The sequence below is a fragment of the Sinohyriopsis cumingii genome, chromosome 12 (genome assembly GCF_028554795.1).
Source record: "Sinohyriopsis cumingii isolate HCF-2022 chromosome 12, ASM2855479v2, whole genome shotgun sequence".
Taxonomy (NCBI): Eukaryota; Metazoa; Mollusca; class Bivalvia; order Unionida; family Unionidae; genus Sinohyriopsis; species Sinohyriopsis cumingii.
In genome coordinates, this window is record NC_142972.1 from 118562141 (window position 1) to 118586063 (window position 23923).

At 38.1% G+C, this 23923-nt stretch overlaps 1 protein-coding gene across 5 annotated transcripts in view; it reads right to left on the reverse strand.

The window, feature by feature from the left end:
* The window catches only part of LOC149787331 (uncharacterized), a 99160-nt gene that overhangs the window by 36074 nt on the left and 39163 nt on the right, over positions 1 to 23923 (reverse strand). For 4 of the 5 annotated variants that reach the window (XM_089977874.1, XM_089977878.1, XM_089977873.1 and 1 more), the window contains one exon: positions 18727 to 18989. In XM_089977874.1, the coding sequence (XP_089834000.1) occupies positions 18727 to 18989 (263 nt within the window). The remainder of the gene's footprint in view (positions 1 to 18726; positions 18990 to 23923) is intronic. The other variant, XM_089977876.1, reaches the window with a different exon arrangement.

Sequence of the window (23923 nt, forward strand, 5' to 3'; positions counted from 1 at the left end):
AAGCTGGATCAGTTATACATAGTATGGTACATGATGCATATTAATGGAAAAACTCATCCGGTAGCTTCGTCATTTCAATGTCTGGAGGCGTGAAGCGTCTTGATATTTGGTTACTTCTCTTCTTCAATTTATAGTTTAACTATACTGTTACTGCGTGCGAAGTATGTTTATGTTAAAGGCCCGTGTGAGGCTTTTCATGAATAGTGCAGTTTCTTTCAAAACATCATCGTAGCAAAATTCTATGCAACTGTTCGCACTAACAAAATCACAAAAGTCATTACAGGACCAATCACTAACCGCATGAGCTATTCCTAATTCAATAATACAACTGGACTAATTGTAATAACATCTTGTATCCTTGAATAGTAAGCCTATTCATGACGAATTAGTCAAAATTACATAATTCCAATATTTATAAATGAAACGGATTTTCTGCAATACGATTGGCAGCAGCAGGGGGGTTCTACAGACCAGACCCCCAGACCAAAATAAAGCTTCCTACGAGAACTTTCTCCGTAGAAGCCTCAGATTTCAAAAATAAGCCTTCCTACGAAAATTAATTTGCGTAAATTCACTCCCGACTGCAATTTTTTGTGTGCAAAATCAATGATTCTGGACAAGTAAAAAACGAAGATTGGGGGGGGGGGGAAATTTATTCTGGTGTCGACAAAGTTTGCAAAGTTTGGCTGCGAGTCTCATGAATAAATTTGATCAAGACCGATTCGATATCTACTACGCGGATCATGAAGATTAATCGTGATAAAACCATGCGGTGTTGCCTGGGCGCGGCTGAAGAAATTTTTGAATTTGTTTATGTCCATATCGCCGTTGCACCAAGTCTGATGAATATTTCTCAACGTGTGAGTATCGACGCCATTGAAAACTGATAAGATGTTACAATTGTCCCTAATTACCTTTGGAATTTGTGTATATCGCTGCGTCACGTAAATAACATCGGTGTTCTTGTGTCGGCCACGCGAGAATATCCTAGCCGGATTAGTTTGCTTATCCAGCATAACATCATCGAATACGACAAGATTATTAACATCGCCATCTAAATTTTCCACGGATGGGGTTTCATTGATGTCTGTGATGAATTCTATCGTGCCTTCGTCGGTATTGTCGCTAAATTCTTTTAGTACTTGATAGCAACGCTGATCATCAACGGACGGTGCAACCAAATACAATTTATCCCATTTTAGCCATCGCATTATCAAATTTAGCAACAACTGCGTCTTTCCAGAACCGGACGGGCCAATAATTATCATCCTTATCGAATTTGGTAACACCGCGTTGTGTTTCACCTGCTCGCGTCGCTTCGTGGCCGAAAAATCAATTACATTCATGTTACTAGAATATATGGATCTATATTGTGTTAAATGTCGCACGCGCACAGCTACGATAAATCCAACCGAAATCGTCACACGCAACAACAGGAACGCAATTGCAGGAGAATGCGAAGTTTGTAAGACGCGCAAGTTCAAATTTGTAAAAAAAAAATAGAAGAACCGGAGGAGACATTACCGCCTCCATGAAAAATCTACCCGGGTTGCCTTGGGCGAAATATCCCGGAGAAAAGCATCTGCCAGGATACAATTACTGCGGACCCGGCACAAGGCTCGATATAAGACTCAACGATAATAATCAACCAAATCCCGGCGAAGATCCAGTAAACGCCATCGATAACGCGTGTTACTATCACGATCTTGCGTATCGTAGCGGGGATTTACAACAAAGACATCTCGCTGATATTAGGCTAATTCATGCAATAGACGCGATTCCTGACAAAAAATTCAAAGAAAAATTGGCAACCTGGTTGATAAAAGGCGCGATGAAAGGTAAATTAGTACTCGGCGCTGGTAAATAATAATGGAGCAAATATATTATTCTCCGCGAGGTTTTTGGCGAGGAAAATCAGCAATATCCAAACTCGCCAAGGCAGCAAAAGTAAAACAATCCGTTGCTGAATCGTGGCTATCGAAACAGGCAGTCTGGCAAATATATCTTCCCCCGCCTAAGAAAATATCATATGCGAGTTTCTCCGTCAGTGTCCCTAATGAAGTCCATGAGGCTGATCTTATGTTTCTTCCTCACGATACCGTCGACGGAGTCACATACAAGTATGTGTTGACGGTTGTTGATATCGCTAGCAGATACAAGGAAGCGGAACCGTTATCGAATAAAACAGCAACAGAGATTACTAAGGCGTTTAGCGAAATTTATTCACGATCTCCATTAACATGGCCGAAGCTTCTCCAGGTTGATCCAGGTCGAGAATTTCTCGGCGCGGTTACTTCATTGATGAAAAAGAATAATGTTAAAATCCGTCGCGGTATTGTAGGTGTTCATCACAATCAGGCTATCGTCGAAAGATTCAATAAAACTCTTGCAGAACGATTATTCGGATATCAGTACGCGCGCGAATTTATTCAAGATAATCGATCTCATGATTGGGTATCAAGATTGCCTCATGTGATTAACGCACTAAATAACGAGACAACGAGAACAATAGCAATGAAGCCTGCAATTGCGATTACAAAAATGAAAATACCCCTAAAGCGAGATTCTACTATTCCGCCTGTGCTAGGTAGCGTCACGGTCAGGTATTTATATAAAGAAGGCGAGGCTGAAGGAGGAAGAAAAAGAGCAACCGATCCAACCTGGAGCGTAACAACACATAAAATATCAGCCGTAACAAGATCGTCAGGAAGACCAGCAATTTATTTTCTAGATTCACTAGCGCCACAGCGCGGATTTACCAAGGAAGAATTACAAATAATACCGAAAGATACTCAACTACCGCCAGCGTCATTAATGTGAAACCGAATTCTACCTAACTGAGATAATTTTCTTACTCTTGACACGGCTAAATAAACTAAATTTGACCAGGAAATTCTATCATCGACGATCCAAACTTGGCCATCCACGGTTAATCCCTGCGATGAATGTATCGTTGTTGCGTAGCCTAATTTCCATGGTGATCTTTCTGCGTTTATCGCGTCATTGACAAGATTAATATCAACGAGAATAATATCATTCAAGACCAAGATCTTTTCCTCTCCGCAGGCTAAAGTAACACTGATATTTTGTTTCCTGGTATCAGCGGGCCTGTAACACAACGGCACCTGCAATGTTGGAAATTTCTCGTAATGAAGCTTGAATAATATTTCCTGAATAACATCACGAACAATTTTCCTACTAGCAACAATCAGATGATCGGGACGCCACAAATTAAGAAAAATATCCATCGGAGTCTCGTCGATTATTCTTCTCATCACATCGCATTGAATTTTATTCGGTTGTAATCGAATTAATTTCTTAAATTCGGTCAGTAAAATATCATCGGATCTGTAATCGGCGTCGATTTCCTCATAATAGTCAACGAAATTCCTGAGCCATTCGTGAGGAGATTCACCATCAATCGGATCAGGTTGGCCATGATCTCCGCACATTATCACGGCTGTATTTTTCTCCTCCAGCCAGGTCAGGAAAGATTTTAATACAACTAAATTTACCGTGCAAATTTCATCAAATATTATAATTTTGTTGATATATTTATTTCCCATGCGAGCCGAATCCCATAATCCACCGCTGTATTTGAAATAACTGTGATACGTGCAAGAATCAACGCCGCGTTGCCTTATTTCTCGCGCTAATCTGTGAGTTGGAGTCAACACGATCATATCAGATTTCGCAAATAAATTTATCGCTCGCGTTGTTTTACCGCTACCACCAGGACCATTCATGTAAACGAATTTGTTACGTGAAATCGGGTCAAATGCAGATGCAGCCATCGATATTTCCTCGCATTTATCTCGATGAAATTTATCGCAATCTTCGACATCGGCGTCCTCACAGTAATCTAGGATATCCTCGTTTTTTATCCTCCAAGTTCCCCAAGAACCATCGGAGATTAAATTATCCAGCCTATACTGGTATTTATTATCGATATAAAACGAGTCCGTTGCGACCCTTACCGCGATATCAGAAAATTTATTTATCATCGACAGTAAATTTATACTCACATAAGCGAGCATCGATGATCTCAAATGCGTATACTGCGCTGATTCTCCATCGAGATAGCTAATTACGGTACCCAACTTTACTCCGTCAATGATAATATTCTCTCTGTTGCAGAATATTCCTCGCGATACCGTATCGGCTATAATAAAATCCATCTCGGCGTCGTTGATAAATAACCTAGCGTGTCGGTGTTTATGATCAACGGATCCTCCTTGAGTAAATTTGCCAATTATTTTTCTTCCGATATCCTTCGCGTTTTCACAATCCGTCGGCAACCACACTTCAGTTTGTTTTCTATACGATATAATCGCCTCGCTAACCGTCAACGATACTAACATTGACGAATCCAGCATATATCTCAACAACACTATAGGGACCCATCTGCGTTGAGATAAATGCCGACCAAACCAAATATAACAAATTTTATGTAAATTTTCAGCAAGCTCGAATGAAGTTACATAAGCGAATCCGGTCATGACAAAATCAGGTAACGGTCCGTTAATCGCTACTCTCGTCATCTAGCTGGTGGGATGGCCAAATTTAGCAAAATAATCCGCACAATCGCCGTATCCGAGGAAACTTCCAGGATAACACGCGCTCATATCAACGGAGATCATATCTTCGAAATAATATTTGGTATTCCACAATCCGCCATGGCCGTATTCGACACAACTAAGTTGAATATCAGTGAGAAATTCATTTTTTGTAGGTTTCCACGAATTTCTTTCTCTGGCAGCGTGAGCGGCAACAGACGGAACAGTAAAGCAATTCGTTAATAACTGATCAGGATTTGACGAATATTTCACCGCGATATTTTTCATAGATTCATGTAATTTTTCATCTCGGTAAATATCTCCGCGCGGCAATATAAACTGATCATACTTTTCTTCGCTCGAGAATAACCAAACCGATATTGGATCAGATGCGGCTAATATTTTGATATATCGGAACATGGCATCGGAATTATCCTTTGCATCATCAACAGGATAAAATTTAACAACACGATCCCGCGGGAATATCATTACCGACTGCGACCACGCATGTGAATTATGATCAACAATTTCGATTGGTACTCCTCGAGATTTATATGGCGACGAATATAATATTTCTCCCGATAGCGTTTTCACCGTGATAGGAAATTTAAGTTTCTTGCTCAACACAGCAACATCGTCAATCGATGCGCCATCAACAACTGTCTTCGCCCATGAATTAATTTTATCCAACCTCAACTGGGTCAGACCAGATCCACGACGAGCGTTTTTCATATGCTCGATAACGCGCTCAGCCACGCAGTTTATCATCGGTGATTCTTTCATCGCGGGTAGATTTTTCACATCCGGGTTGTTATTTAGCCGATAAATTCCATAAACAACAGCGCTAGATGGATACGCCCTGGCATAATAAGGACCGTCAATTCCCAATAATAATCCTGGCTTCGAATTTTTATCAAGAACGACGTTTTTCTTACCGCCACGCACGGGATCTCGTTTATCGCGAATAATCCAAGTGTCGTCAGGCATTTGTGCAATAAATTTTATTCCAAAGATAAATCGTTCTTCCTTATGTTCGGATTTTATGTGCTCGATTATTTTTTTCGCCCGATCCAGATTCATCGTAGCATCAACAGCGTTAGTTTTCCACGTCGACCAAACATGAATCGCCCCATCATCGAAAAATTCTTTTTTAGCGCGATCGACCTCAGGAATGATATATTCTGCCTCATCAAGATCAAATGTATCCATTATTATATTTTAGACAAATGTTTAAATTATATAATGCAATGCAAATGGATACCAATCGGATCAACAAAATCATGCGACAAATCCTGCAGAGGTGATTATTGTGGTGCTCACATATATGCGATTCGACGAGGCAGTAAAGGACCACAACGGTGTTTAGTTTGTCAAGTTGGTACTCGAGGAAAGACCCGATTGTGTTTGTCCTGTGGAGGAAAGAATTATCGGGAATTGCTCAGATATTACAAAAAGAAATCTTCCTCGGTGATAACATGCGAAGAAGATTATATTAATCGATTCAAGGCAAATTATGATTTAAACAAATGGAATATTGTATATGGAAATGAAATCGACGATTCCTGCAATGAAAATCACATGCGAGTATAGATCTCATCCTACGATCAAGGGTTACGAGGCTTCATCAGATGGTATTGTCAGAAATATCAGAACGAAGAAAAATGCTGGTAAGGTTGGTAATTCGGGTTATCTCAGATTTACTGTCAGTGAGAATAAAAAAACGAATTATTTCTGTCACAGATTTGTGTTCGAATGTCACAAAGGACCTATCAGGGATGGTCTTGTTATCGACCACATTGACGGAAATAAACTTAACAACAAAATATCTAACCTTCGCGCAGTAACTCCAAGTGAAAATTGTAAATTTAATGGCGGATACAGAATACCAAAGGCAGTTAAATCAGTAAATAGAGAAACAAATGAAGAAATTATATTCACGTCGATGAGCGCCGCTGCAAAATATTATAATATTAATCCAGCATCGGTGCATCGTGCGGCAGAAAAAATAACTAGCGCAGCATTTTCCTACAAATTTGGCGAGTGGATCGAGTTTTACTATATTCCGATAATATCCGAAGAAAATTAATTAAATATTACAAAATTAATATAACATGAATGAACAAACCATAAATAACATCATCGAAGCCATCGATGATCTGAGAAAGAAAAAAATATATCTTCCATCGGAGTTGGACACGAATAAAATCCGATCCGAATTCGAGGCGATTGTTCAAGGGAAACTCGAATATAAATACACGCTACCATCCGAATACAAATTAATAAAGAAAATCCAAATCGCGATGTATCAATCACTTGCGACAGTCAGCGATGATCGCGTCGAGGATTTTGTTAAATTATCTACGCTAGTGGAAAAAGCTAGGTTGATTTTATCAGAAGCATACGAGTCAAAAAAAATTACAAGTTCACGCATCAGACAGTTGAAAAAACTGGTCGATGAGAGCAAGGCCAAGGAAATCGCAGACTCTTGAATTTTCCTGAATATTTTCCGCAAACAACAAAAAAAAACAAAAATTAAAAAAATATATTAATTTTGAAAATTTCCCTGGATTTTATTTATTTTTTTGGCCCGTTTTTCCCTGGCAGATGGATTTACGATCTTACCAGCAGATTGATACTTATCGTTTCCCCGCGGATATCAAGCAAATTTCCTTTCTGATCCGTTAGTTTGAAATTTATCTTCGACAATAATCGATTATGACATCGCAGATAAAACGGATTCACCGGCTCCTTTATTATCAAATAACCCGGAGAAGCGCTAGGTGAAAACGAATACAAGATAAAACCCTGCTGCGCTTGATTTGACTCTGACGAATCAACATTGTAACTGCCCTCGACAACATCCGCGTGAAGATAAATCGCGATAACTTCCGTTATATTAACGATACCTGGCGAGATATGCCGCCCTTGCCCGGCGGGATCGTTATTGTGTTTGAGAATCAATTCCAATTGTACTTTTTTAGTCCACGCGGCATGTAACTTCGGAAATAAATCATCGATGGTATCAGTGACGGATTTTCTCATTTTATCAACGTCATAATCAGGAAATTTGAAATTTGGTAGCGTTTCCTCGGTTAATCCAAATACTCTCATGAATTTTTGTTTTTCTCCTGAATTTCTGATCAACTCGAATTTGCTAATAGGAAGAACATAATCGGCAATTGATATATCGTCGACTATCGCCTGAATAAACATTCTATGATAATATTCAACATCATTCGCGAGTTGATTTAAAATTTTCACGCGTTTGATAATTTCGCTACATGAGCCTGATTTATTTAAGATGCATTCATGAAAGGATTCCCGCAATAAATTTAATTGTATTGTATGTTCTTGAATAAATTCGTCGAGGGTTCTTCTTACCAAGATACCGTCTATGGGGGCTATTATCTTAATGTGGGTAGCGTCGAAGATTTCCACGCCGGGGGGAATTTTAGGAAGAGGCAACCACGAGAGAATTCTTTCGTTAATAAAAGTAAAAGCGAATATTACCAGGTTAAATTTGTGGTTATTCATGAGGTTGATGGCGCTATCGATCAGAAGTTTGTGTTTGATATCTCCATACCATCCTTCGTCGGTGGTAAAATCTTCTTTTTTTGGTTCCGGTAGTTCTGGAGGAGCTTCCTCGTACCAACCTGGAATAATAAAATCTGATTTTTTTGGTTTTGCTAGAGGTGCGATTTCAGGCCAACCTAATATGGTCCTAATCGATGATTGGTAAATATCTACCATGTACGGCGATTTCACCTCTATCATCGATGACAGTGTTGGTTCATGCGCAGATATTTTTATTCCCGGAGTAGCATCGCCGGTTATATTTGATATTCTGGTGGTAAATTCCTTATCCAGCTGATCAATTTCGTAACTGCCTGTTGGTATGCCAACGACGATCCAATCTGGCGTTCCATCGGGTTTGTTTTTGTTGGCAAAAACAAGCGAATTATTTGATAATAATCTGCCAAATGATTTCGATCTAACATTAGGCCAACTATTGTAGACACGCAATTGTGTTAACGCAATTTCTTTGACGCTGATTGGTGTTGGAAAATTAATACTAAATTCAGGTTTGGTTGAGCTTAACGATATTAGCGTCGTTGTCAGCGGTGTCGTGTTTGTCACTATCTGGGCTAGCTCGGACATTATTAATATTCATTTGTTCAATCTCCGAGTAAATACCGATCATTACCGAAAATTCTAGATCGGAGATAACGCCATCATTGAGACTCTCCGAAAGCAACGATGATAATTTCGAATACGCGTCATTGATTTTAGTTAGTTTGTTTTTGTACAATGATAACTTTTCACTCGTGCACGAGGAGATTTTTTTCGCTACGATATTGAGAACACCAGCGATTGTCGTTGTTGACGAGATTATTATCGTTGCTACGATCGGCGCGATTGTTGTTACCGCGGATAAAATTATTCCAGCACCAGCGACTACCGCGGATACCGCGTACACGGCGACGTCAATGGTAACTAATCTACGCTGGTATTTTTTTATTTTTGTTTGATATTCGTCGAGGAGTTTTTTTTAGCGAATCCTGCCATGATCGCGCCTGATTGTAACGGTAATCCGATGCGGTCATTTATTAAATTATTTACCTGACTAATTCTTGGTAAGTCAGTTTTCCGTTTTCAAATGGTTGGGGGTTTCCCTATCTCGACAACTACAACCGACTCGGGTTGACCAATTACGGTCCAAACCGATAAATATTCGAAAATTACAAAATAATACACTGGTCCCATGGTGGTTCTGTCTTGTGGTTCTAGTGTGAAATTTACGATGTTATTTTCATCTATGGAAATAACGAAAAATCCAGGATAGTATTCATAAATTTCATGATTATCGGCCGTCACGTTAAATTTTATTGACTTCGAAATAATATATACTCGATATACACCCTGAATTGACGCGGTAAAGTTAAAAGAATCATTATCAGGTGTCCAGGTAATATTTTGTGTCCTCAGCACAAATGATACATTGCAGGAAAGATCTTTTGATTCTACCTGATCTGGTATCGAAATACGCATCAACGCAGGAATATCCAACGATGATATTTCTAAGTTAATATCACTAATTTTTGTAGTTGCGTCGAGAAGTTTCGCGTTGATATTTTGAATTTCTCCGTCGTAAACTGATGTATCGACTTTTTTATTTGCTAATTCTCGTACCACGTTAATTTCCTCGGATATTTTAGTAACATCTTCGCTGATTTTTTTTGTTTTCTCGTGGAGATCATCGTGTGATGTTTTATCGACTTTTTCGTTTACGATTTGGCGTACCGCGTTAATATCATCGTTGATGGATTTTGTTTTCTCGTCGTGTGATGTTTTATCGATTTTTTCGTTTACGATTTGGCGTACCGCGTTAATATCATCGTTAATTTTAGTAATATCCTCGTCGATTTTTCTTGTTTTCTCGCTGAGATCGTTATGTGATGTTTTATCGGTTTTTTGAAATATTAGTGCACGTGCCGATTCAATATCTTTGTTGATTTGGGCGATATCATCATTGATGGATTTTATTTTCTCGCTGAGATCGCTGTGTGATGTTCTATCGGCTTTTTGAAATATTAATGCACGTGCCGCTTCAATATCTTTGTTGATTTGGGCGATATCTTCGTTTATTTTCTTTGTTTTCTCGGTAAGATCGTTATGTGATGTTCTATCGATTTTCTGACCCATCGCGGTATTTATTTTGGTAATTTCCTCGTTGATGGATTTTACTTTCTCGCTGAGATCGTTATGTGATGTTCTATCGGTTTTTTGCAATATTAGTGCACGTGCCGATTCAATATCTTTGTTGATTTGGGCGATATCTTCGTTGATTTTTCTTGTTTTCTCGGTAAGATCGTTATGTGATGTTCTATCGGCTTTTTGAAATATTAATGCACGTGCCGATTCAATCTCTCTGTTGATTTGGGCAATATCTTCGTTTATTTTTCTTGTTTTCTCGTTGAGGCCGTTATGTGTAGTTGAAGAGGTATCGATGATTTTTTTTATATCCTCGTCGAGTTTTTTACTGAGATTTTTTGATGTATCGTCTAGTTTTTTAAGATCGTTAGTTAGCTTGGTAAATCTTTTTGTCACTCTATCCTGAAGATCGTCGTGTGATGCTTTATCAGCCTTTAGAAGCATCGCCGCTGATAGCTCTTTGTCGGATTTTTCCACATCCGCGATATTGGCCTTCAGGGGTAACTTCGCTATAATATCGGCGATATCAGCAATAGATTTTAATACCATCTCCGATTGACGAGTAAACTGACTAATATGATCGCGGTATTCGTCTCGCTTGATTATATCAGTTATTTTGACGTTGCTGGTTTGTAATCTTCCTTCGGTATTTTGAAAAACAGCAACTTCGCCAGGGTCCACCTCTGACAGCGATAGAAGATTGTTAATATCGCTCTTGGTTGCGAACTTTGATAGATCGACGTCAGTCACTTCTGCCTTTTCCTTCCTGTAGATAAATCTACCGTAAATATCAACCATGATATTTATCTACGGCGTATTCAAATACAATTTTGTGATACGGACCGGATGATTTTGAAATTGCGTCAAGAACATTAATTGACTCCGGACCGCATATTGGTGGATCCGCTAATGTCTGCGTTGGAAGTGTCGAATACCAAATCGGAAGATTTAGTTTTGACACATAGCTGATAAATTCATTTGGCGGTGCTAATCCATAAGAGTCAAAATAAACGACTTCGCGAGGATTAATCGCGTATGCAACCCAGTGTGTGCCAGGGCCGGTATTTTTATCGAGATTAATTATTCCCGTCTCGGTAGGGTTTGGTTTGTTTGGTAGTTGATCTCGCATAAATACGCCTCTGAAAAATTTTATTTTTTTATTCTTTGCTTCGTTGATCAAATCTAAATTTGAGGCTGGTAGACTCGTCTTAGGCCGGATCCGTATGGGGGGCGTCTTAGATAAAGGCCGGATCCTTTTTGTTGTTTTTGCAACATTTTCGCGATTAAGGGAGAGAGGACGGGAAGTAACCCTACCTTTTTTTTACGGTATCCACTTCCTGTAATTTTACTTGTTAATGCGGAACCTATTTGGGAACCTATGCCTGTTAGCGCGCCTAATCCTAATGTCTTTCCAATCACCGGAAGAGCCATTTTTATCAGAGGAAGAAAAGGAAGAATTCCGCCTGTTTTGACCATGTCTCTGATTGCGCCTATTGAGAGATTCACATGAACACCGGAATTCGCCGATTTGGCCTTGGTAAATCGTTCACGTTGACCTCTAGTTAGCGACAGTTTGTTAGGTCCACCGTGAATCTGATCGTTTTTCAGTGTTAATTTCATACCGCATCGCTTTGATATCGCTGATTGGAGCTTTTTTATCTGACCCGGGGTCAGAGTTACACTGACGTGTTCGTATGGCATATTAATAATCGCTTAATCTAAATTTGGAATTTGTCACATGTTTTCGACAGGAGCATCGATGACTCTCATTCTGCCGCTGATTCCTTCCAAGATCATTGTTCTATCGCTGCGAATAACCGCGATGGCTCTTGCATTTCCACCTGTGTTAATTCTGGCTTTGAAATGGATATCGACAACGGATTGTTTTACCAAGTCGAGATGTTCCAAGGAAAAGTAATAGATGGGATAAAATTTATTAAAATCCAGCTGTGATATTTGCAATCCGGTATCGATATTTTGATCGCGACCCATGAAACTTAGTAATCGATGATATACGCGGGCAGTCGAATAGTTGTCAAAATCAATCGATATTTCCTCCGATGGTTCTTGTTGACCGTTTATTCTCAGTGATACATTTGTTGCATCGAAATTATCAAATATCATGTGACTGCGATTTTGATTATATCTATCTGCGTTTTGAAGGGCAACAAAGATATGTCTAGGTGCCGAAGCGCCCTGTTGTGACGCAATTCGCCAGGTAAATATTCCGTTGATATTAACATCGCAGGAGTCGGTCATCGTTGTCAACCAGGACATGACGGATTTTCCGCCTTGATTCATAAACGATAATAATTTTTCTTCCTCGAGCATCGATGGAACTATCGCTGGCATCCACAAGGTAAATTTAGTTAGGATTACCTTGCCTGCATCACCAGGATCTCGCCAGATGGCTTTGTCACTGCCAGCAGCGTCGCGAACGAAAGTTATCGTGTGTTTTGCTCCGTAAATAACTTTTCTGAAATGCCTGCAAAATCCAAAAATGTGAGATAGCGGAATTGCACAGGAAAATCTTCGTTCATTTCCCCTTAGCATAGCTCTTCTCGTGGCAAATCCAAGGTTGTAATCGGGATTGGGGCCGAGTACTACATCGACGTTGGTGGCGGCGGCATTACCAGCGAGATTTTGCGGTCTGCCCATAACATACGGGGAATGGTCCGGGTCATTGGAATTATCCTTGGCGAACATCATACTAGGACCGGCTGACCTGGTAAAATCATCCGAGTATCTCGCTAGGCCTATAATCGTCGTTGCTATATCAACGTTGTCCGTAGTTGATTCGATCTCTCTTCCGTCGATCATGTAAGTGACGCTCTTGAATAATGCCATGATGCCGTTGTTGACAAACCCAACACTATAATCTGCATCGTAGTTGGTATTATCTTCCTTTACAATTCTCCCAACAACCTCGATATATGCCTCAGATGGAAGAAAATACCTTGTTGTATCGTGGACTTGAATTTCCAAGCGATTATTTGTATTTGGGTCAACTGCGTCGTACGAGAAATACTGGAAATCTCGCACGGATGTATCCCTACCTACAGGCTCGTCCATGTCAAACACTTCATTTGACACTTGTGCGAACATTTATTATTAAGAATATCATCTAAAACGAAGACCGCTGCCTGAAATGAAGGTTGTGTTAGCAACTTTATTTGCTAGATTTGTCTTAGCAACTTCCTTTGCTAGATTTGTATTAGCAACTTCATTTGCGAGATTTGTCTTAGCAACTTCCTGCGCTATATTTGTCTTAGCAACTTCCTGCGCTAGATCGTTTATTTTTTTATTTGCCGCGTCGTTTATGACTTTACTGACTTCGGGTGGCATTTCTCTGGTGATGGGTAATTTGACGGGTTGTTTTTTGCGCACTAAATTTAATATTTTACTTTTGACAGCATTGAAACCCTTGCTGGCCAAATTACCGATACCAGAAATGGCAGTCTCGCCGATTTTTCCTATTGCTTTTAACCCGAATTGTTTGATCACGGGTCCGATTTTAGGTATTATTCGCGTAACGAGACTTCCAATGATATCACCGAATCCATTGCCGTGGATATATTTGTACACGGGCAATCTAGAGTTTACTATGCGGACCTGTTTGGGTCTGCGCTGATGTTTGTGAACAATCATGTTATTTCAATTATGTTGTTTTAATCGATGAGTTCATCGACAAGTTCCTTGTAAATGTGAGAGTTAATGACGCCACCGCGGAATAATCGCTGACAAATATCTGAGGCCTCGTTGATTATTTCACGAGAGTTATTTCCGGCTCGTTTTCCTCCGATTAATATTTCGAGGCGAGATACATCATTGACGACGCTGTCAGGGCAAATAGTATATCCGCTTCCTGTCTTTGGTTCTGTTTCATCTGACGATGGACCTGGCGAATCAGACGACATTGGCGAATAGATTTGTGGAGATGAAGGGGGGGAACCCTTAAAAAACCAACCCTCTGCTGGATCAATACCCCATCTTATTTTGGGGGTAGGTAAGGGACCCTTCCAGTTTGTCAGTTCGGGGTCGAAGGGGGGTAATGGTTCGGGGAGGGCGGATGTAGGGCCTGACTAACGTATAAACATCTCTAGTAGATGGTGGACTTTTTGTCGCTGTCGCTATTTCTCTAGTAGATGGTAGACTTTTTGCCGCTGCCGCTTTTGTTGATTTGTATTGATCAACCTTCGATAAAAATTTTGCAAAATTTTCATCATTGTAAACTATCGGTTTTCCTAAACTACCAAAATAAATTATCGCCTGCCAATCAATTTCTCCGACTTTATCAGCAATATCTTTTCTCAAAATTAAATTTTTAATTTCCTGAGAATCATCCGCAGCAACTACCATTTTTTTAATATCGTCATCGATTAAATTCATATGTTCTTTGTTCAAATAATTATCTGCGGGTAATTTAGGATCAATTATTAATGAGCCGTTGTACACAGATGGTTTATATTCGCTTGGTTGAGTTACTGATTCCTGATCACTCTGATCTTTTTTCTTTTTTGATTTTCTCTCTTTTTTCTGAGGTGGAGTTCTTTCTTTTGGTCTAGCTCCTAATTCCTGTGGTTGAAAAACTTCTTCCTGTGGTTGAATATCCTCTTCCTGTGGTATTACTTTTCTTCTCCGTGTTTTAGCTTTTTCTTCCTTCTCCTGTTGTCTTCTTTCTTTCGCTTTCTTCTTTTCTTCCTTCTCCAGTTGTTTTATTTCTTCTGCTACTTGCTTATTATATCTTTGTGTGTCTCTTGCTGCTTCTAAAAATCTCCTGTAACGCGGATCCGTTACCATACTCACATGTGTTTTTCCCGAGTAAACTTTATATACCATATTGTACCAATTATCACGAGTTCCGTATCTTTTTTTTCCTATTGCAGTCAAATATTCATTTCGATCTCTAAAATAATTTTCTGCAAAATCGCCAATTTGATCTATGGTATACAGTGACGAGAGCGGTCGTGATATCATATCCCATCCCTCATCGGTGAAATTTTCTCTTAAATTCTCGATATTAAACTTCCCTTTTATCATTACAGGTTTTCCTCTTACAGGTTTTCCCTTATCTGCTCCAGAATCAATTGCAAGTTGTTGCCCCTGTTGTGCTGCTGCTATTGCTAATCGCTCGGGTAATGTTCGTGATTGTTCCTCAATACCCTTCAACATAGGAAAAATTCCCCTTTTCTTCGTATCTGGATCTTTTTCGTCGCCAAATACAACCTGCTCGATTGCTCCAGTGACTGGACTCAACCATTTCGATGATGCCTCGGCAATTCCATGTTGTGCATCTTCGTAACCACGAACATTTCTCTTGAATAATTGTTTTGTCGGGATAAGCTTCTTTAATGCCGCTAATTGCTCTCGCGCTAATCTGGCAGAATGAGGCTCTCCAACTGTACTAGCTTTCGGACTCATATTATTTTCAACTATATTGTTTTAATGCGAGGTAAAATTAGGATTAGCAGCCAAACTTTGCAAACTTTGTCGACACCAGAATAAATTTCCCCCCCCCCCAAAATCTTCGTTTTTTACTTGTCCAGAATCATTGATTTTGCACACAAAAAATTGCAGTCGGGAGTGAATTTACGCAAATTAATTTTCGTAGGAAGGCTTATTTTTGAAATCTGAGGCTTCTACGGAGAAAGTTCTCGTAGGAAGCTTTATTTTGGTCTGGGGGTCTGGTCTGTAGAACCCCCCTGCTGCTGATTGGCTGTAAACGGTCACGTGATACTGATCTGTAATGTTTACACATCGATAAATTCTGGGACTACTTTTGATTTTTGTACTGTTTGCATTATAAATAAACTTTGCATACACTTCTTTGTGAAACTATTGTTTTATCTTTTAAATTTTGTATTCAGCAAATAAATATAAATTATACCCTTTTTTTATACTTTTTCAAATATTCTTTGATTGAAATGCATAGTTTACAATTTGGCGTTCGTCTGCTAGATAGTCGCGCTAAATGGCCGATTGCGGTGATTTTTCACTGCAATTTTCTGCGGAGTTTTTTGAACACTTAGATGACAAGGAGTTAAAAGAAATAATAGAAGTGATTGAAGCAGATGAAGATGGATTTGACGATAATGCGATGGATGTTACAAACGCTGAAAATGAAACAGAACAACAGAGATTGATAAATTCCCTCACACAGCACCTCATCATCTCAGTCACCCTAGCAATACACAACAACAACAATAATAACGTGGGAACTGGGCCAGTAAATTTTGAGGCCGCTGACTTAAAAGCAATTGAAATAAGTCAATACTCAGAGGCTAGTAAACGAAACACAAAATGGGGCATTGGCGTTTTCGATAGTACTTTTTTTTTAAATTTAAATGTGTGTGGGTGTTGGTGGAATGGTGATTATTACCACTTACACAAAAATAAAAACAAATTTATTATGAGATCATTATTCAAAGACTGAATAAAGTTTTTAAACGGTAAAACTACCATCTCCACCAATATGACTTAACACCATTGAAAAATGTATATAATAATCCACAATGGCGTTTGTTTTGCTAATTTAAATTATTTTGGATGTGTAGTCGTTAATTCCTTCCAGCACTCCAGCACTCAACTGTGCAACCAAACAAAACATACGGCCGGTTTTGCGAGCGAATCTACATTTAACAATGCACTTTTAATTTCACATTAGATAACTGAAGGGGTCTTGTTAAGTATTAACGCTGATAAAAAAGATATAAAACGTTATTCCTGTATGGAACATACTAAAATTAAAAGGAAAGTTATTTTTTTTATATAAAAAGAAATGTTCTGACACCACGGGCAGCCATTGCCTATGATATGAAGTATGAAGTTGCCGAATAAATGTAACTGTGACAGTAGTTACATTTCATTTAACATTAGATCACTGAAAGGGTCTTCAAAAGTTGAGAATGATATAACATGTTATTGTATACAATCTATTTAATTGTTACCTTTATGTTCATAAGGAAAAACATCTCTTGTTCGTATTTCCATGTTGTTCATTGATAAAATCCATTATGATTTAAGTTTTGATTGGAAATGTAATCTAGCACACCTGCTCATTTTGTATCAACTGTTATTATGTAAGGTCATATGGTCATATGACGTAGCAGATGGGATTAACTAAAATTGAAATATAATGTTGTAAATGAACTAAATGTGTTGAAATCATCGGTAGCCATTGCCTAAGATGTAAAGTATGAAGTTTCTGAATAAACGTAACTGTGACAGTAGTCAATATGTTCGTGTGATTTTGTACAGGTTATGTATCATTGGGATATATGAAGCGGCGAATGAAAGGAAAGTATGCGTTACTTAAATTGGAATGCATTGTTGACGGAATAAGTTGATTTGACGAAAGAAAGGACGAAATTGGAATTATAAGGATTAAATAATCATGGTTGGGTATTTATCGATGTGTAAATTTTACCTAATCACTCACAAAGTTAACATAAAGTCCTACGGACATTATTTACTTTGTGAGTGATTAGGTAAAATTTACACATCGATAAATATCCAACCATGACCATTTAATCCTATAATAACAAACCGGCAGTAGTTTGGACTATCTCAGACTAATAAACCTAATGTTAATAAGCAAAATTTCGTTCACATGTTACTTGATGATAATACTTGTGTTATGTATATTTAATTTTTATTGTTTGTTGGCTTTTCTTAATGAATGTATGTTATGTATAGCTTTATTTGGTACTTAAAATTGTTCATGGAGTTCCTGACTAGTGAAATTTATTTTTTAAACGACATAATACATAACTATATATTTCTCTATGATTGTGGATTAAATATTCATCAGATCATTAATAATGGTAAATATGTTTATAGTCTTGATTCTAAACCTAGAAGCTTCCAAAACGGAAGTTTCAATTAAGAGAGAGTATTTTCAGAAAATGGCAATTGTAACCTGGTTCAAGTAGAGGGGTATATAATATTGTTTATGTTGGAATTGTTCATTCGTGTCTTGACATCTTGAAGCCGAATCAGTCTTATTGTTGTGTTCAATTTTTCATTGGGTTAATTTATTTATTCAAATTATTATTCACTGGAATTACAAAGCGATCAATAATATTATTGAACAGAAACAATAATTTGGAATTATAGTGAATTCGGATAAGGAAATATTTGGATTGTAGTATTGTGATACATCACAAGACTTTTAGAACATCATCACATTAACACGTTCGACAATACAGGCACAACAACGCATTTGATATCTGCATTTATTTGGAATACCGTTGGAATTCAATTTGAACTTCTGACATTTGGACTGCTCATGGAACTTTAAGGATAATTTCCGATTAAGTTCACAATACTGTAAGTTCTTTTTACAGTTTTGCATTTTTTAAAGGTATTTGTTGAATTTTACAGAGTAATAACACTTGGTAGTATGGTCTAATCTTTGCCCTGCTATGGCAAGTTCTTAGCGTGTTGAACGAAACATTACCTTAAGATACACGTTCTTTTCCTTGTGTGCATCTTGGGGAAAAGCCCGTTTCTTTGCCTCGAATTCTCGAAAAAGGTCCATATAATCGGATTGGCACTCCTCTCGAAACCTCTTAAATACAGGTTCTCCGACGATATCTGTGAGGAATTGTATAAATTTATTGTCCACCGCCTTGCCTCCCCAGGGTCCTCCACTAGGACGTAATACTTCCTTTACTTTATTTCCGCCCAATTTCTTGTGTATTACTATATCAGCTGTTCCCCCTGCATGAGTGAAATATGCGGAAAATATTCATGGTTATACGTTTTAGATATATTGAAAGTGATGTGTTCTTTACTCAGAACTAAACTTTAGCTTCTTTTAATTCCACCAATCTCCAGATTAAATACATGCAGAATTAAATATTTGCGCTACGTGCAGCCGATCTATAAGATGGCAAGAAATTTGTATCATATATTTCATATTGAGATACTGAAATATATCAATGGGAGAAAATTGATATCGACTGTGCAGCTTTAGTTATACATTGCCACGCGAAAGTAACGACGCCAGTGATATTGATATAAGTCTGTCATTATTTTTCATAAGAAAAATGCCAGTAACCTGCATTTGAAAGAAGTATGGCATCTGTCTTAATTTACACTAACTTTGTACTAAATGTTCATTTTGGTCAAATCTCCATTCTAAAGAGCTATACACGGGCGGCATAAAAAGACTGCTGATTGGCCAAAACAAATGGAACGTTTCTGGTTTGTTATCCCAACTAGATTTTGGCCAATCGGCTGTTCGCTCGATATTATCAGCTTTATAAATAGACTAAACATTATGAATTGTGCGAAAGTGAGTGGAAATTTGTCGTGGTGCTTAAAATACTCATTTAGAATTTATGATGGCAGCATTTGTCTTGTGAAAAGTAATTACATGCTTATATAAATATTTGATGGTGTCTTCCCTTTGGCATGGCAATATATCAACAAATCTTCAGTCTTAAAAATAGCGGTAACTTGCGGCAACGATAACATTGCCTGACCCGATGAAAAACAAGAAGTTTGGCATTATCTATCTCATAGCTTCTTAGAGGTCTGACTCATAAAGATGTGTGCTATCACGTTGTAAATACCACATCAAAATGACGCATAAATTACCCAAAATTGTCACTGTAAATGAAAATACTATCAAGAAATCGAGAGCTAAGTGTGAAACTTAAACATAATATTTTCCTGACACTTACCCATTTTGGTATCAAGCATATAACACATACCCGTATTTAAAAATTGAAGTCGTTTACATTGCAACGTTTTCTAAGATAAACTGGCAGCAAATAGGCAACCTAGGCATAGGTTATTTATAACTAATGCGTGCAAATATAAATCCGCAATGATTAATTATGGCGCTTATTAAGGGTAGAAAATGCACTCGGATTAATTCACTAGGGACAAGTATATAATAATGTTTACTGTTTACTGAGCCCAGTCAATTTGAATCAGGTCAGGACGATTGGTTTTCCTGAGCCATATATATATATATATATATGTATATATATATATATATATATATATATATATATATATATATATATATATATATATATATATATATATATATATATATATATATATATATATATATATATATATATATATATATATATATATATATATATACTTGTACGTTCTTAGCTGTTAATCTTTTCCTAACCATATGCAGACATAACGATTCAAAAACATTTTTCTTTCTTCGTGATGTAGAAGGTATCCAAAAGGAGGGAAAAGCCTGTGGTGAGCATCAACATGGGTAAAATCAATCACGTTTAGTTCGGTAGTGGCTGCCGAGTCAAGTAGTCAAAACAAGCTGCCGCAATCTGCATTACTACTCATGCATCTAGTACTAACACTATTACAACGACCACAGCAGCAGAGCGTGCGAACAACCTCTAATTGGTTTACCCTCCGTTTCGCAAAATAAGCCTTCTTGAAATTGCAAAAACAAATCGTGATTGTCTCAGTATAAGACAACCCTGTCAAAACTCTAATTGACTTACCCAGCCTAAGTTTTTCTGATCGAAAAATCTCAGCGATCGCGTCGGTTGGAGGTAGAGCCCTCGTTGCTGCTATTATCAAAAAATTGTATCAAGACTGACTCGGTGTCGTGTTCGAGGATCATGTAAGGTTATTGTTATAAATCCATGGGGGGATAACTGAGCCTGACTAAATAAATTTCTAAATTTAATTATGTCCATATCACCGCTACACCAGGTCTGATGAATATTTCGTAACGTGTGAGTATCAACTCCGTTAAACATAGCAAGAATATTACAATTATCCCTGATCACTTAAGGAATTTGTGTATACCGCTGGGTTACATAAATCACATCTGTATTTTTGTGTCTATCTCGAGAAAATATTCTAGCTGGATTGGACTGTTTGTCCAGCATTACATCATCGTACACAAACTAAATTGTTAACGAATCCATCAAGATCGTCTACAGATGGCGCATCATCGATATCAGTGATAAACTCGATAACATCGTCTCCGTTTTCGTTTAACGATTTTGCATTTTCATTAAAATCCTTGAGTACATCATAGCACCGCTGGTGATCTACAGACGGAGCAATCAAATACAACATATCCCACCTGAGCCATCTCATTACCAAATTAAGTAACAGTTACGTTTTGCCACTTCCAGATGGTCCATTTATGATCATACGAACATAATTTGGTAGTGCAGCATGATGTCTGACCGGTTCTTGTTTTCTTGTCGCTGAGAAATCAATTACATTCATGGTATATAAAAAGAATATGGATTTATATTGTGTGAAATGCAGGGCGCGTACCCCAACAAGTGATCTAACAACTATTACAACAAAAAATAACAGATCAGCGGTTACGGGTAAGTGTGAACGATGTGGTACAAAGAAATTTAAATTTATTCTCGCACAGTCGGGTTTATAAAAAGACGAGGAGGTGATATTGCAGCAAAATTAACAAAGTTACCAGGGACTCCATGGGGAAAATACCCAGGAGAAAATCTCCCAGGATATAATTACTGCGGCCCTGGAACCCGACTTGATATCAGACTTGACAACCAAGATCAACCAAAACCAGGTGAATATCCAATAAACGCTATTGATAACGCGTTTCATGCTCATGATGTAGCTTACAAAAGTAAAGATCTGCAAGACAGACACATAGCAGATGTGAAATTAATTCACGCGCTAAATTCCATAAAATTAAATCTTTCAAGGAATCATTGGCTAATTGGTTAGTAAGATCCGCAATGAAAGATAAATTAGCGCTAGGTGCTGGTAATTAATTGTAAATGGAATCAATTTATTATTCTCCAAGAGGATATTGGAAAGGTAGAGCAGCGATTAGTAAACTCGCCGAAGCAGCAAACGTTACACGTGCCACTGCTGGAAAATGGTTAGCACGAAAGGCAATATGGCAAATTTAGCTACCACCGCCTTAACGAATTCACTTTGCACATTCTGATGTTGGAGTTCCAAATGAAGTTCATCAGGTTGATATTTTATTTTTACCACATGATACTATACGCCGTAGTACGTACAAATAAGCGTTATCCGTCATTGACGTTGCAAGTAGATACAAAGAAGCAGAGCCGTTGTCAACAAAGACAGCTGCTGAAGTTGCTTCTGCGTTTAAACGAATTTATCAACGTGGACCCTTACAATAGCCACAGCTGTTACAAGTTGATCCTGGCAAAGTATTTCAGGTTGCAGTATCATCGCTAATGAAGCAACATAACGCCACCATCAGACGAGGGCATACTGCAATTCAACGTGATCAGGCAATTGTTGAACGATTTAATCGAACAGTTGCTGAGCGGTTATTTGGATATTAGTACGTGAATGAATTCATTCAAGACAAGAGATCTCGCGAATGGGTTGCAAGATTACCAAGTGTGATAGTCGCGCTAAATAATGAAATAACTCGAACAACTGCGTTGAAACCCGTTAATGCAATCAAAAGCGCGCGTATAACAATACAACGATGTCATTATTTAAAGCAACCAGTGCTGGGCAATGTGACTGTAAGATATTTATATGAACCCGGTGAACTTGAAGGCGGTAAAAAAAGAGCGACTGATCCTGTATGGAGTATTACAACACACAATATATATAACATAATAAGATCCTCAGGTAGACCCGCAATCAACAGACTGGATTCAACTGCTCCTCAACGTGGATTTACACGTGAACAATTGCAAGTAATTCCGGAGGATACACGTCAATTACATTCAAGACAGGTCAACATCGTATTTTCGCGTGTATGACCGCGACTACTATCTTTTCTTTCCACGTTAAATTGTCTTGGATTATTACTCGAGTACTGCCACAGCATTATACAATTACAACTTGCACAATGATTATTCTGCTGTTGTTTCAGCGCGTTGATAAATTCAACGTCAGGATCAAAATCGCGTTTACTTTTTTTGTCACTTTGTTTATAACCGACTAATTTTTTTCTTATTATATCGTTGTCAATATCATCAATAATGGTTTCTGACTCGTCCAAGACAATTCTTCGTAGCTGAGATATTCTTTTGACTCTGGACGCTGCAAGATAAATTAAGTTTGACCATTCGATACGATCATCAACGATCCAAACAACTGTATCAGTAATAGTTAATCCTTGTGATGAGTGAATTGTCATCGCGTATCCTAGCATCCACGGAGATTTATCAGCGTGTAGCGCATCCTCAACAACACTGACAGGAACCAAAACAATATCATTTAATACAAGATTCTGTTTCTCGGGTTGTCCTGCTATATCAACATCAATATTCTGTCGTCGTGTATCAGTTGGTCTATAACACAACGGTACACGTAACGCTGAGAATTTCTCCTTGTGTAACTGAAACAACTTCCGTTGAAGTGTGTCTCTGACTATCTTTCTACTTGCCACTATCAAATCATTGGGTCTCCACGTTTGTAGAAAGTCGTTCAGGGAAGTTTCTGGAATTATTTTACGCGCTATTTCACATTGAATTTTATTCGGTTGTAATCTGATTATTTTTTTAATTCTCTTAAGTCTGCATCAAGTGATCATTGATCATCAGATACTTCTTCATAGTAATCTACAAAATTCTTTAGCCAATGATGTGGAGGTGGTCCAACAAACGGTGGTGGTTGACCGTGATCGCCGCAAATTATCACAGCTGTATTTTTTGTTAATA